General features: G+C 41.6%; 1 protein-coding gene across 1 annotated transcript; it reads left to right on the forward strand.

Annotated features, from left to right (window-relative positions):
* The first annotated feature begins 926 nt into the window (after positions 1–926).
* LOC103643590 (uncharacterized) lies at positions 927–1852 on the forward strand. The gene is made up of 4 exons (XM_020547261.3): positions 927–1008; positions 1097–1141; positions 1228–1482; positions 1561–1852. Exons 1-4 carry the CDS (start codon positions 1006–1008, stop codon positions 1627–1629), a joined length of 372 nt encoding a protein of 123 aa, XP_020402850.1. The 5' UTR covers positions 927–1005; the 3' UTR covers positions 1630–1852.
* Positions 1853–16253: the final 14401 nt, after the last annotated feature.

Raw genomic sequence — 16253 nt, forward strand, 5'->3', positions numbered from 1 at the left:
GGAACCTCAAACCATTAATAATGTAACCATTGTATGTCACTCCATATCTGTTTGGTTTTGCAGCCAAAGCTCGGACCTTTGTCGTGATCCCTGTTCCATCGCCTAATATAACCTGTATATAAGGAAAAACGCTCACGTACATTTCTTTTATTAGTTCTATGCCAAATTTGCAATAATTTTAGATGTACATACCTTTTGCTCCAACCAGTCAGGAAAGTGTTGATCCATCAAATTCTGAATGGAGGAAGGTGTTAGATTAATTGAGGGATGTAATTTTCTTTTCTCCTCATCCAATAAATACCATTTTGCTGGATCTGTCAGCAAGCTTATTTATTCCAGGACCAACACGCTTCACATGTGCTACACAACCAAAGATTCTCAGGTGACTCACTTTGGGCTTTTTTCCATGCCAAGCTTCATAGGGAGTCTTTTTGTTCAGAGCTTTTGTGGGTGATCTGTTGAGGATATACACTGCAGTTCTCACTGCCTCACCCCAAAATATTGATGGAACTCTCATCGATTTCAGCAGGCACCTGGCCATTTCAACCACAGACTGGTTCCTCCTCTCAACAACCCCATTTTTCACAGTACTTGTAGAGCATTTCCTTTCCCCTTACACAAAGGCTAGCCTACAAAAGGCAATCCGCAGGTAGAATATGTGATACATTAATTAAGGGCTCCATGTAGTGCCTGTAAAGTTAGAACTATTTTCAAGTTAGATGCTGAATTCTCATATATACTAACGTGTGCTGAATCATCTAGAATCCTAAAGCAACTCTACTGTTATAAGATGTTCAGAACTGGTCTGCTAGCTTTTGGAAGGATTAGCTTTCTTTTGCAACTCTAGGGTTCAGTAATTGGTTCCTATTCGTCTACATTCCCTGTTAAAATCTAATATTTATAATTTTCTTTTTCTATAATAATTGAGTGAAACTATACCTGTAGGAGGCACAACTTGATGGCAATGTAGTCAAAGATTTGCCAAGTGATCCTATATTGCACAACATGGTATGTCTAAGCTAATTGTATTATTGTTTCAATTAAAATATAAAGCATAATTTGATTAAGTGATGCTATGATTTGATGTTTATTATAGAGAACTCGAAGGGTTCAAGCTGCCAGCATGGGCATATCAGAATCAGTATGTGGTTTTATTTGCCTTATTTCTTTCCAATTATGACGTTGTTTTTACCAAAAGATCATATGTTCATGTTTTGTAATTTGTAGAGACAAAAGCAAGTCTACCTTATTTCACTGATAAACAAAGGCAGAGTTGTGGCCAAAGGGAAGTTAGTGACTACAGATAGCCAAAGAGAAATATTAGGAGCAAAGCTTGGACCAGAATATTGTGGAGTTCTTGTTGAAGGCCTTGAAAATATTGAACTTGGCAATATTATATATGAGGAGGTACCTAGACCATCTAATCAGATTCGTACACTAATTGATGCTATTGGCTATGTTATTCCTTGGCCAATTACACATGTAAGTTTCTTTTTTATTTGAAATAGTACATGTGTCCCCATAACAACTTGAGTTATTGATCTAACACATGTTTCATAGGTGAAGCAAGCTAGAAGCTCATCTTGTACCCGCAACAAGTTGGTACCTGCAGCACGTGGACAAAGCTAGATGGCGTGGACAAAGCTAGATGGGAAGCCTAGTATAATTGCAAAGTGAATCAGTTAGATTCTAGTAGTTACTAAAATTTTTAAGTGATATTTGTATGATATTGCCACTTTGGCTTTGCTTCTTTGTGAACACAATTGGCAGTTACTGAACATGTTTGCTATCGAGTTAGTTAGCTTCTTGATATTTTGCCAAGGCCAAAAGCAATATTATTGAGGGTTTATAATTTGATTTTTTTAACATTCATCTCGATGCACATTTATATATATAAATGTATAAATGAAAACATCTTTTTTTGGCACGTAATAAAGTGTTACAGTATAACGTGTCTATATTATTACAAACAAATATAGATGTATGTACAGAATCGTTTCTACAGGTCTTAATACACACTTTGACGTTACTATATAACGTATTGATATGCGTAGGCACACAATACAAACGTGGCTATATTATTGTTTCTACTTTTGTTAACACGCGTTTTGGCATTACTATAAAATGTGTCACTCGCCAGTTCAGCTGACACGTCACCTTTCCACATCACCTGCCACGTCATTTTTCCACATCACCTGCCATGTCACCTATCCACATCACCTGCCATGTCATCATTCGTGTCACCTACTATATCGTCTCTATACTCCTTAATGCGCAATAAAGCGTCACTATAAAACGTGACTATAGTAATACACATGAATTATGAATGTATCTATAATATCGTATCTATATTTTTTCACACATAATAAAACGTTACTATATGACGTAACAACAATAATAGACACATGTTATATGCGCATCTATAAAAGCGTATCAATGTGTCTAAACATGCATCTAACGTGTCTATGAAACGTCTATTCATCTAATATATACGCTTATGATAATCGTTTCTACAAAGTCTGATACGGTCCATACGAAGACGCTTCTGACACGTTTTTGGAAAGCGTGCGTACATTCATATAGAGACGAATTAAAGCGTGCCTATTGTCCAAAAAAGCATAGCTACAAGGGGGGTTTTCTAGTAGTGTCAAGGAGCGGGTGATACAAACTTCTTGGGGTCGTCCACAAATTTGGAGACTCCCAAGCGACCTCAAAAGATCTTGAAACCTAGGGTTTCAAGAACACCAAGAAAGCACTAGAGGGGTTTGCACAAGCTCAAGTCTTTAAAAAGAGATGGGAGAGGAAAGCCAAATCATGAGCACAAGCACAAACCTCACACCCAAGAGCTCCTCCAACAAGGTTGAATCTTGAGGAAGATTTAAGTGTGAGAGAGATGGGAGAAAGGAGTGCTTTGTCTCAAGTTAGGTGAGCAATAAATGTGTAAGTGTCCAGCCGCATTGAAGACTAGTCGTTTGACCAAGAACCTCGCAGAAAACCGGTTGAACCGCCCCCTGACAGGTCAGCAGACTGTCTGCCAGTCTGACTGCCAGACTGACTGGCAGACTGACCTGCAGGCTGGTCAGACATGACAGGACCGGTTGAACCGCCCCCTGACAACCCTAGTGACCTGACTGCTAGTTTGACTGGCAGACTGTAGGTCAGAAGTCAGAGGGGTCAGAGACCAGTTGAACTGTCCCCCAAGACCAGTTCAGTTGGTCTAGACCAGAGAGTTTAGGAGAGAAAACCCCAGCTCAACTGCCCGGGGGCAAGTTCAGCTGGTGTATGGTCAAAGAGGTCCACAGCTGAAGTTGAAGTTCAACTGGAGTTGAAAGCTCAACTCAGCTGAAGTCCAGCTCAGCTGAAAAGCTCAGCTGCAGCTGAAGAAGCTCAACTCAGCTGAAGTTAAGTTCAGCTGGAAAGCTCAGCTGCAGTTGAAGAAGTTCAGCTGCTTTTCAGCAAGAACACTCTAGGTTTCTCAAACCTAACCATGGTCAACCAAAGAATGTTAAAGTGATTTTTGGTTTTCAAAAATAGCTTTTGAATTTGGGGACTTGAGCTATAGCAAACACCTTTACCTGTGCGGAAAAGAATAAGGAAGAATTACATCATGCAACTCAAGATTTTACAAAAAAATTTATACGTCTGTTGCATGAAGTCCTTGGTGCTTCCTTAAGTTCCTGTTTCTTTCTAATCATACATTGGGAACAAAAACTGTTAGTACCCTTATTTGTTTTGTCATTAAATCACCAAAACCCTCACTTGTGGTTGATTGCACTTACAGAAATGTTTTGTCTAAAGACAGAACAGAAATTAGAGCTAATCCTCACCTTATGCTTCCATCCTCCCCTTAACCCCCTAACAAGAAAAAAACACCTTACCGAAGAAGATACCGGGAAGCTTACCCTTGAAGCTTGGAATAAGCTACAAAAGGAACATGTCCAGTCACTCAGTCAAAAGGACCGATCATGAGAATCAAAGCACTGCCCAAGGTCAAGGTAAATAGGAAAAGTAAAGGAGCACAGAAGAAGTAATTACCATACAGAGAGGCAAAGATTCTTGGGACTAGAGACCACAAACATCAGGGTCATTGACCCCACCACTCACCCGTGCCCCCCCACACGCGTGCCCCACCTCCATGCGCACTACCGCCGCCGACACGCCCTTTGTAGTGCACCAACAGCTGCCATCACCGCTAGCAACACCAGCCCCCTCCCCTCCATCGCACCTGTTGCCGCGTGGCACATGCTCCATCACCACCACTCCGCACCCGAGCACCACCATCAGTGCTGCTCACCTATAAAACCCCCCACCAGCTCCCTCAGTTCCTATTCCCCTCAAAGCAAAACACTCCCGATAAAATCCCCTCTGCCAAATCACAAACAACTCCATTTTCCACTCCCTCGCCGCTAAGATCACAATGCTTGGTGATTCTTGGGTTGAAGACTGTTGTACATGGTTCTTAGTCTTTGGTTTCCTCCTCTGTGTGATGGTAATACTCTTTGATAGAATACTACAGTGGCAAGAACAAAGAGAAAGAAAGGGGTAGTGAAAAGTGAAAAGAAAATAGTGAAAAGAAGATGAGAAGAAGGTTGTCCCAAAATCAACCATATGTCGGTCATCTCTCCTCAGCCTGCTCAAATAACAATAGCAGAAGAAGGCCCCATAACACCCATGTTATGAGGTACTTCAAGGAGTTCAAATCCCCAAGATTCAAGACTTCTACCCTCAATCTTTTTAAGTGGAGTAGTGTTCCAGTAATGTTGTTGCTATGGAGAAAAAGATGAAGGGATGTGCATGTAGCAAGCTTGTGGAGGAACAGATCATCCAAGCATATAAGTTTCTGGATGAGAAGTGGTCACCCAAGTTTTGTTGATGAAGCACTAGAAGATCAATCAAGGAAGGGATCCATGGATAAGTTTGTATAAGGTTTGTGTGTTGCCATCGATGCTTCTTCAATAAGCTAGCTGCCAAGCGAAAGGTAGAAGCCTGAGGATGATCTTTGAGTAGCCAGAATCAGTGTTTGCAATCGGCAACCGGATGCTCCTCAAAGGCCAGATTTTTTTGAAGTTCCATCTCCTCGAAGAGTCTACATAATGAAGATATATAGTTCAAGTAAAGCTATACCCATAACCCTTTTAAGTCGAATCTCAAGGGCGAGATTTATTTTAAGTGGGGTAGATCTGTAGCACCCCAAAAATTCAAATCTTGAAAATTTCTCAAACTCGCTCTAAATTCAAAATGAATTTTAAATTTCGTTTCAAAATGTTTGTTTGCAAGTTGATCTCAACAAATAAAATATAGTGGTCTATATTCTCTCCAAAATCCTCCTCAAATCTTTCCTTAGTGACCCCCTTAAATTCTTTCCAGAAATACTGCCTAAATATTCCATCGATATTTCTCCAAATATTTTCATCCTCAGAAATACCTTCAGAATCATTTTTAAAGTCCCTACAAATATTTTCTTAATAATTTTCCTCATGCTCATACGTATACATATGCCTCCGGTGTAAAACAGTGAGCTCTACAAGATAATTTCACTTATACATGACTAATACATGCTTATCTCCCACTAATCCTCGCCTCCTCCCACTAATCCAAAGCCTCCTCCCCCTAATCCCCCACCTTGCCTATAAATAGAGAGACAAGGACCTCCCCTCATGCCCTCCCAAGCCATTTCATGGCAACCTACTCCCACTCCCACACAAGCACAACACTAGCATAAGGATCGTTCCGTCGTTCATTCGATCGTTCGTCGTACGGTCATCCTACAAGCTAATTTCATAGTTTGTTCGTTCGTTTGTCCAATCGTTCATGGTTCATTCGTTTGATCCTTCGACCATTCGCCCATTCGTTCATGAACCCTATTCATCATTTGTTCATACGAACTATTTATCGTTCGTTCATACGGACTATTCACCATTCATCGAATCGTTCATCCTACTTTTCATCGTTACTATTCACCGTTCATCCGATCACCCAAATATTCAACTGCTCATCAATCATGCTGTTTAGCTCACCTAAGACCTGCCAGACCAATATTTCAGTCATACGGACTCCGGTGACTGTAATTTTCCTTCTAGTAAGAACTTCCTGTTTGGTCACCCATCTCAGATTGCTCCAAGTTGAGCATGCTTGACTTTGAGGTTCTTTCGAACCAGGCTTCCAAAAAGAAAGATGAACCTGTTGGATCTTTTATGGGCTTGGCCCATTCATTGAATAAACTCTAAGGTGTGTAATGGTGGAGAATACCAATAGTACCACATTGGAAGTCCAAGGGTCTGTTGGCTTGACTTATATGGTGGGATTTATTCCAGTTAACTTGAGAAGTCAAGAAATGGACAAGGGTGTGCCACACGCGTGCGCGTGCCGCCGCCGCCGCCGGCTGGACCGGGCGTGGCGTGGCGTGGCGAGGCGTGGCGAGGCGAGGCGAGGCAGGCGAGCGGGCGTGGTGTGGTTGTGTTAATTTTTAGCACTCACTAACCGCGTTAACCTTTCAGTTGCCTGTCTCTTTGTCAGCCAGCCGAGTGACCTTTTTCCTTCAGCTGACCGACTCATGGCATGACTCGGCAAGTGCTGGCCGACTCATGGCATAACTCGGCGAGAGCTGACCGACTCTTGGCGTGACTCGGCGACCTTTCTCCTTCAGCTTCCCTCTGTGAGAGGTTAAATAGAGGAGCACCCCTGTCACTCGGTACACGAGAGAAAACACTTTCAGACTCACAGTCCAGCCGCCGAGTGAGGGTATTTCCATCTCGTGACTCTGCGCGCACAGAGAAGCGAGAGGGAAGGTGCCTCCGAAGCCGGTGCCGTTCGAGACCTTGCACGGGGGATCGGCAATTAGGTTTTTGGGGAGCGTCTACGCGACTGCCCAAAACATCTCCAACATGACAAAGGAAGCTGGCCAAGGATCTGGATCATCAGAGCGCATGGGAGGGTATGATCAGTTTATTTACTTACTGTTTTGTGTTCTGGAGATTATATATGTTTCATATATTCATCTATGTTGTTTCATATGCATGAATGATTTTATCTTATCTGTTCTGTCTTATTATAATATGATAGATCTGTCTGTTTTAATTTTACAGTCATGCTGTTTATGTTTCTATCTGTTTATTCTCAATTGTTCAGTCAGTTTACATGTTTATCGTATTTATATGATTTATATAATTCACATGCTCTATGTTCTCTTGATTCATATTGGTATGGATCAATTTAAGATCACGATTTCTATGGTTAATTATTTATTATATGTCATCATCATAATGTTAATTTATGGAATTAAAATAATACGGAAAATGCCTATAATTCTAACAATCCAAAAACCTAATGTTAGGCATTTTTCTGTCAAAGGATTTGCTGCTGTGCTAAAGCCTGATCCTTTCGATGGTAAAAACTTCTTGATATGGAAAGCTAAGATGGAATTGTGGCTTACTGCAATGTCTTGTTTTCATGCCGCTGAGGGCAAGCCTGTCAACTTACCTCCTGAGGATGAGGCTAAGTTTAAGGCTGAAGACAACCTCTTTTGAGGAGCAGTAATTAGTGCACTTGATACTAAATTCCAGAAAAGCTATATCATCCTTCCCACATGGAAAGAGCTGTGGGATGCACTTGTTGGAAAGTTTGGAGTAACTGACGCTGGTAGCGAGCTGTATCTCATGGAGCAGCTGTATGACTACAAGATGGTTGAGAACCGATCTGTAGTGGAACAGGCTCATGAGTTTCAAGCACTAGCTAAGGAACTCGAACTTTTTCCTTGTCCTTTGCCTGACAAGTTTGTGGCTGGCGGTATAATCGCCAAGTTACCACCTTCTTGGAAGGACTTTGCTACCTCTCTCAAACATAAGAGACAAGAGTTCAATGTGGAAGAGCTCATTGGTACTCTTGATGTTGAGGAAAGGGCTAGAACAAAGGACAGCGGAAAAGGTGTTGAGACCTCTACTGCTAATGTGGTGCAGAAGAGAAACTTCCGCAAGTCTAACAAGAAGAAAAACCAGAACAAACCAGAGAACGCGAATAAACCTGTTCAAATAGCACAGTTTAAAAAGAAGAACAACAATAACAAGGGAAAGGGAGGATGCTTTGTCTGTGGCAGTGATCAACATTGGGCAAGAGAGTGCCCTGATCGCAAGTTCACTCAAGACAAGAAATCAGCTAATGTTGTAACCACTGAAACTGAAGGTGGAACATCTGGGTATGGTAATTCTTTACCATTTGTTCTTTCAGTCTGTAATTCACCTGAGTGGTGGATGGACAGTGGTGCAAACATTCATGTGTGTGCTGATGCCTCTATGTTCAATTCCTACCAGGTCGGGAGGTCTGGCGCCTTGTTGATGGGAAATGGGTCGCGTGCTCATGTTCTTGGTGTTGGTACGGTCATTCTAAAGTTTACTTCGGGAAAGACGGTGCCATTGAAGAGCGTGCAGCATGTGCCCTCTATCAAGAAGAATCTCGTTAGCGCTTCTATGCTATGTCAAGATGGATACAAAGTTGTTCTTGAGTCTAATAAATGTGTTGTGTTGAAACATGGTACTTTTGTTGGTAAAGGATATGACTGCGGAGGCTTGTTCCGCTTATCTCTGCATGATGTGTGTAATAAACTGGTGAATTCTGTTAATTTTTCTGATGAGTCAGATTTATGGCATTCACGTTTTTGTCATGCAAGCTTTGGTTGTCTTATGCGGTTAGCAAATATAAATTTAATTCCTAAATTTAACTTGGTCAAAAAGTCTAAGTGCCATGTGTGTGTTGAATCAAAACAACCCCGCAAGCCACACAAGGCTGCTGAGGCGAGGAGTTTGGCACCTCTAGAACTTGTTCATTCTGATCTGTGCGAGATGAATGGAATTTTGACCAAAGGTGGTAAAAGATACTTTCTCACTTTTATAGATGACTCCACTAGATTTTGTTATGTGTATCTCTTAAAAACAAAAGATGAAGCGTTCAATTATTTTAAGGCCTATAAAGCTGAAGTTGAGAACCAACTTGAGAGGAAAATAAAACGTTTAAGGTCCGACCGAGGTGGAGAATATTTCTCTAATGTGTTCGATGAGTTCTGCGTGGAACATGGTATTATTCATGAGAGGACACCGCCATTCTCACCACAATCCAATGGGATTGCTGAAAGGAAAAACCGCACTCTAACAGATTTGGAAAATGCCATGTTGAGTACAGCGGGATTATCCAAGGCATGGTGGGGTGAGGCGATTTTGACGGCATGTCATGTCCTGAATAGAGTTCCAACAAAGAACAAAGAGATCACACCATTTGAGGAATGGGAAAAGAGAAGATTAAATCTCGCATATTTACGCACTTGGGGTTGCTTGGCTAAAGTGAATGTTCCAATCAACAAAAAGCGTAAACTTGGGCCTAAAACTGTTGACTGTATATTCCTTGGGTACTCTTTTCACAGCACTGGGTATAGGTTCTTAATTATAAAATCTGATGTGCCTGATATGTATGTTGATACTATCATGGAATCAAGAGACGCAACATTCTTTGAGAATGAGTTTCCCATGAAGAATACACCTAGTGATACAAGTCATGAGACTATAATTTCCCATGAACACGAACTGTCGATTCCTATAGATCATGCTGAGGATTCTCACGTGCACATCCCTGAGGAGGATGACACTATGGTCACTCGAAAGAGCAAGAGACAGAGGGTTGCAAAATCCTTTGGTAATGACTTTATAGTGTACCTTGTGGAAGACACACCAACTACCATTAGTGAGGCATATTCCTCTCCTGATGCTGACTTATGGAAGGAAGCAGTAAGGAGTGAGATGGAACCTATTATGTCTAATGGAACTTGGGAGGTCGTTGACCGTCCTTATGGTTGTCAACCTATAGGTTGCAAATGGATCTTCAAGAAAAAGCTTAGGCCTGATGGTACAATTGAGAGGTACAAGGCAAGGCTTGTGGCCAAAGGATATACCCAAAAGGAGGGTGAAGATTTCTTTGACACCTACTCACCAGTGGCTCGATTGACTACAATTCGCACATTAATAGCCGTGGCAGCCTCTTATGGTCTTATCATTCATCAGATGGATGTTAAGACAGCTTTCCTAAATGGAGAGTTGGATGGGGAGATCTATATGGATCAGCCAGAAGGGTTCATTGCGGATGGTCAAGAGAACAAGGTGTGCAAGTTGATAAAATCATTGTATGGCCTAAAACAAGCACCTAAGCAATGGCATGAAAAGTTTGATAATACTCTTACAGCAGCTGGCTTTGTTGTAAATGAATCTGACACGTGTGTATACTATCGGTATGGTGGGGGTGAGTCTGTTATGTTGTGCCTTTATGTTGATGACATCTTGATCTTTGGATCAAATCTCAATGTGATTGAGGAAGTTAAAAATCTTCTATCGAGCAATTTCGAAATGAAAGATTTGGGAGAAGCTGATGTCATTCTAAACATCAAGCTTGTTAGAGAAGCTGATGGTGGGGTAACTTTGTTACAATCCCATTATGTGGAAAAGGTATTGAGTCGCTTTGGTTTTAGTGACTGTGATCCTGCTCCAACACCTTATGACCCCAGTGTGCTATTAAGAAAGAATCGGAGAATAGCAAGGGATCAATTGACATACTCCCAGATCGTTGGCTCGCTCATGTACCTTGCAAGTGCAACAAGGCCAGACATCTCTTATGCTGTGAGTAAGCTAAGTCGGTTTGTGTCGAAACCAGGAGATGATCACTGGCATGCTCTTGAGAGAGTGTTGCGGTATTTGAAAGGTACTATGACATACGGTATTCATTATACCGGAAACCCAAAAGTGCTGGAAGGCTATTGTGATGCCAACTGGATTTCTGATGCTGATGAGCTTTATGCCACAAGCGGATATGTGTTTCTGTTTGGAGGTGGCGCTGTTTCCTGGAAGTCTTGCAAGCAGACTATCTTAACGAAGTCTACAATGGAAGCAGAACTCGCAGCATTAGACACTGCTGGGGCTGAGGCCGAGTGGCTTCGTGATTTCCTATTGGACTTACCGGTAGTTGAAAAACCGATACCGGCCATTTCCATGAACTGTGACAACCAAACGGTGATTACAAAGGTTAACAGTTCTAGGAATAACATGAAGTCTACAAGGCATGTTAAGAGGAGATTGAAATCTGTCAGAAAGTTGAAAAACTCCGGAGTTATAACTGTGGATTATGTCCACACATCGAATAATCTGGCAGATCAATTCACTAAGGGTCTGTCACGCAATGTGATAGAAAGTGCATCGAGGGAAATGGGTATGAGACCCATGTGAGATCTACTCTAGTGGTAACCTGCTCTATGTGATCAGAGATCCCGTGAAGTAGAGTGGAGAAACAAACTAGGAGTAGATTGTGAGGAAAGATCCCTTCCTTAACTCATTTCTGATGCACATCTTTCCTATCTGTAAGGCAGGATGGTTTTTACCTTAATGTATTCCAAGAGTCTTATAAAGGTGAGATGTTGTCCTACATAACATCTTTCGAGGAATACACCTATATGAGTCAGACTGCTGGTCACAGTCTATGGGACTTGGGTAATCCCTAAATACTCATGAAAGGCACTGAAGTGTGACTTATATGCTTCTAAACAGCGGGAATACCCTTCTACAGCCTAGTATCAGTAAAGGATTTGAGTGAATCTTATTTCGCACAAAACTGTCAATTCAAGGCATAGTCCATTGTTCAGTTGTGAATGAGTGAAACTCTTATTCTAGATGGATGTTCAACTTAACAGTCTCCATCGAAACATTGGTATATCAAAGGATTGTGATTCTGATACTTCATCATTACAAACCCTAGAGTTTGGTGGGGATTGTTGGATCTTTTATGGGCTTGGCCCATTCATTAAATAAACTCTAAGGTGTGTAATGGTGGAGAATACCAATAGTACCACATTGGAAGTCCAAGGGTCTGTTGGCTTGACTTATATGGTAGGATTTATTCCACTTAACTTGAGAAGTCAAGAAATGGACAAGGGTGTGCCACACACGCGCGCGCGCTGCCGCCGCCGCCGGCCGGGCCGGGCGTGGCGTGGCGTGGCGAGGCGAGGCGTGGCGAGGCGTGGCGAGGCGAGGCGAGGCAGGCGAGCGGGCGTGGTGTGGTTGTGTTAATTTTTAGCACTCACTAACTGCGTTAACCTTTCAGTTGCCTGTCTCTTCGTCAGCCAGTCGAGTGACCCTTCTCCTTCAGCTGACCGACTCATGGCATGACTCGGCGCGAGTGCTGGCCGACTCATGGCATAACTCGGCGAGAGCTGACCGACTCTTGGCGTGACTCGGCGACCTTTCTCCTTCAGCTTCCCTCTGCGAGAGGTTAAATAGAGGAGCACCCCTGTCACTCGATACACGAGAGAAAACACTTTCAGACTCACAGTCCAGCCGCCGAGTGAGGGTATTTCCATCTCGTGACTCTGCGCGCACAGAGAAGCGAGAGGGCAGGTGCCTCCGAAGCCGGTGCCGTTCGAGACCTTGCACGGGGGATCGGTAATTAGGTTTTTGGGGAGCGTCTACGCGACTGCCCAAAACATCTCCAACATGACAAAGGAAGCTGGCCAAGGATCTTGATCATCAGAGTGCATGGGAGGGTATGATCAGTTTATTTACTTACTGTTTTGTGTTCTGGAGATTATATATGTTTCATATATTCATCTATGTTGTTTCATATGTATGAATGATTTTATCTTATCTGTTCTGTCTTATTATAATATGATAGATCTGTCTGTTTTAATTTTACAGTCATGTTGTTTATGTTTCTATCTGTTTATTCTCAATTGTTCAGTCAGTTTACATGTTTATCGTATTTATATGATTTATATAATTCACATGCTCTATGTTCTCTTGATTCATATTGGTATGGATCAATTTAAGATCATGATTTCTATGGTTAATTATTTATTATATGTCATCATCATAATGTTAATTTATGGAATTAAAATAATACGGAAAATGCCTATAATTCTAACAGAACCATGTTTGTATGGATACGTCATCAATCCTATAAAACCTAGCCCAAGATAACATAGCCCACCCGAACCAGAATATCACAGTATTCCAGCTATCTGGGTCCCTCCTTACTATTATCCCATCTGACACTTTAGGTAGAAAAGTTGCCATCAACATAAGCTTCTACTCATGAACAGTCCAGAATTAATTCCTGACACTCTGTTCAAAAATACATATTTTTGATTTTTCAAATATCTCAAAATATTCAAATTCTGGAATATTCAAGAATATTCTTTTCTCCTTTTCTTTTTCTAATTCGTATGATTATAAAATCCAAAACTCCTCCATCTAAACTAAGATTCTGACAATTCTTGTTTCTAAACTCTTATCAAATTATTCCCTATCCAACCATGTCATCCCTTAAGCATGGTTCATATTCCAGAAAACTTCAAAAATACTCTTGTTCCTTATTCTACATGTAATTTCCCCATTTGAACTAAGTCAGACAATTCTTTCGCCACTATTCCCACAAACAGTAAACTCTAATGTACCAAACCACATGTACCCAGCTATAAATACACCTAGTTACCCTCTCCCTCCCCGCACCCTCATCACACTAAGCCAAGGAAAACCCCCACCCACTCAGTTACCCCGCTCTGCCAACTATACGCCTATTGTCGCTTCGCCTCCAATCCATCGTTCTGGTAAGCACCTTCACTCCACCACTAGTAATATTACAACACCACATAACACATATTTTGCTCAAGACTCTACCCATCCATATATCACCATTCTGACCACTATACTAAATATTTGTTGATATACTTGTTGGTTTGTATGTTTGCTTATTCATGCTGCATAGTTATCGAAGCTTTTGTGCTGTCTCTTGAAGGCCAGTTCTGCAAGTCAATGCCAGAGGTGAAGCCAAAAGTTAGTTTCGCGAGCTCTCACCCTTTCGCTGGTTAAAACAACGGCAAGCTCACTAGATCCCTTTGATGCATAAATTCCCTACGTTTTTCAAACACAACCCTCAGTCTGTTATTTTATGCATCATATGACTTTGCTGCTAAGAGACATGTTAATATGGCCACCCAACCTTAGAAGTTTGCCGCAATTCATGTTTATGCTCCTTGAAATTATTGTTACAAAATGATTTGAGAAAAGATGTGAGTTTTTTTAAAAGAAAATGTTTTTTAAAATGTGTATGATGAAGGGTTATCACCCTTATCACCTTTGAGCGGGATGATCGCGGACTTCCCGGTATGGGGAGGGCCTTGAGGTGATGGCTCAGTCGTGTTAGGTGTGAGCATGAAGGATTGTCCCTCTTGTATAAGCACCGGTTTGTCATTCTTCATTGACTGTACTCTTATCAAGTAACCACCCAAGACTATATGGACAGTCGCTTGATCCGAACTTGCACGGTCTACACTCCAGGGTTATGGTGGTTGGGGAGCACCGAGAGGACAAGGAGGGGAAAATTTTTGTCCTGGTTTGGTCATGGAGGTGGCCTTGTTCCTTTCGGTATAACCGTTAAAGTAAAGACATGCAGGGGAGGAGAGAGTTTAGGTATTCGGATCTCACGACGATGAGATTGAAGAAACAGGACTAGTAGGAAAAGTGTACACCTATGCGCAGAGTTCAAAAACCTATTCGAATAGTCCGCGTCCATGGATATGGATGAGTTATGGCTTGGTTTGACAATTAGTGTTTTGTTTTTCCAAAAATATTTTTGAAAAGTGGTTTTAAAAGGTCCGACGGTTGAGCCGTGAGCTATGGTGGACGAGAAGTCCAGTACCTATTTTTGAAAATGAAAACCAGTGGGAAACTATCGAGATTCCTGGATGGTTTAGTCCAGGGGATTTTCTTCTATATAGAAAAACTTCCTACTGCTTTGGGAGACGATGTGCTTTGAAAAAGATAAAATGTTTTACAAAATAGCCCTACATCAAAAATTGCTCTTTCTGAAAAATATCCTGAGCTCCACATACTCGAGGCACTATATCTGATTTCCCCATTCTGTTGGTTAAGGTGGGTTGCTAGGTACGTAAGGACTCGCTCTTGCTTATTTGTTGTTTTTTAGAGAAGGAGATCGCTGATCGGGTAAGAGTTACGCATGTTCCCAACCATGCTTGTGGTTGTTGTACGGCTGATTTGTTTCGCTGCATATATCAGGCTACTTCAACCCCACTCTAATGATGTCCTAAGTGGCGGTCCAACAATTAAAGTTGATCACCACCTTTATAGGTTTGTCTCGTTTAAGCATATCTGAAACTATCTAATGTATAAATGTGTATACTAGCCTCCTGGGACTAGTATTTGAATTACATTTGAGTCCCAGAGGATTGGGACGATTCATGATTGCATCATTATCGAGGAAGTAGGTTGATCTTGTACTTGTTGTTCTTGCGGTCGCACGTCGCCTATCTCCATAATCCTCATTGCGGACGTTAGAACCTCGTTTTCATCTATGTCATCAAGATCAACGTGCTCTCTTGGAGAGCCATTAGTCTCATCAAATACAACATCACTAGTGACTTCAACTAAACGGGAAGATTTGTTGAATACCCTATATGCCTTTGTATTTGAATCATAACCAAGTAAAAACCCTTCAACAACTTTGTGAGCAAACTTTGAATGTCTACCTTTCTTGACCAAGATGTATCATTTGCTCCCAATTATAGAAAAATAAGAAACATTGGGTTTGTTAACGGTTAGAAGCTCATATGTCGTCTTCTTAAGGAGGCGATGAAGATAGAGACAGTTTATTGCATGGCGGGCCATATTTACGGCTTCCGACCAAAACCGCTCAGGCGTCTTGTATTCTCCTAGCATCGTCCTTGCATATCAATGAGTGTCTTGTTCTTTCTCTCCATTACACCATTTTGTTGAGTGGGGAGCAGAAAACTCATGCTTGATGCCGTCCTCCTCAAGATATTCCTCCACTTGAAGATTCATAAACTCAGATCCATTGTCTCTCCTTATCTTCTTCACTTTTAGCTCATACTCATTTTGAGCCTACCTTAGAAAGTGCTTGAGGGTTTTCTTGGATTTTATATTTATCCTGCAAAAAGAATACCCAAATGAAGCGGGAATAATCATCGACAATAACAAGACCATACTTACTTCCCCCGATGCTAAGATAAGCAACGGGCCCGAAGAGATCTATATGAAGAAGCTCCAATGGTCTTGACGTCCTCATCACGTTCTTGCTTTGATTAGTTGTTCCCACCTGTATCCCTGCTTGACATGCTGCACAAGGTCTGTCTTCCTTAAAACAGACATCGGTTAGTCCTAACACATGTTTTCCCTTTAGAAGCTTATGAAGGTTCT

This window comes from Zea mays, chromosome 1 (genome assembly GCF_902167145.1).
Source record: "Zea mays cultivar B73 chromosome 1, Zm-B73-REFERENCE-NAM-5.0, whole genome shotgun sequence".
NCBI classification, from domain to species: domain Eukaryota; kingdom Viridiplantae; phylum Streptophyta; class Magnoliopsida; order Poales; family Poaceae; genus Zea; species Zea mays.

What these genes read in the sequence shown, in the direction of transcription:
- LOC103643590 (XM_020547261.3), top strand. An exon ending in GCATGGGCATATCAGAATCA is followed by an intron (nt 1,142 to 1,227) that starts GTATGTGGTTTT and finishes TGTAATTTGTAG; the next exon opens with AGACAAAAGCAAGTCTACCT. An exon ending in TTCCTTGGCCAATTACACAT is followed by an intron (nt 1,483 to 1,560) that starts GTAAGTTTCTTT and finishes CATGTTTCATAG; the next exon opens with GTGAAGCAAGCTAGAAGCTC.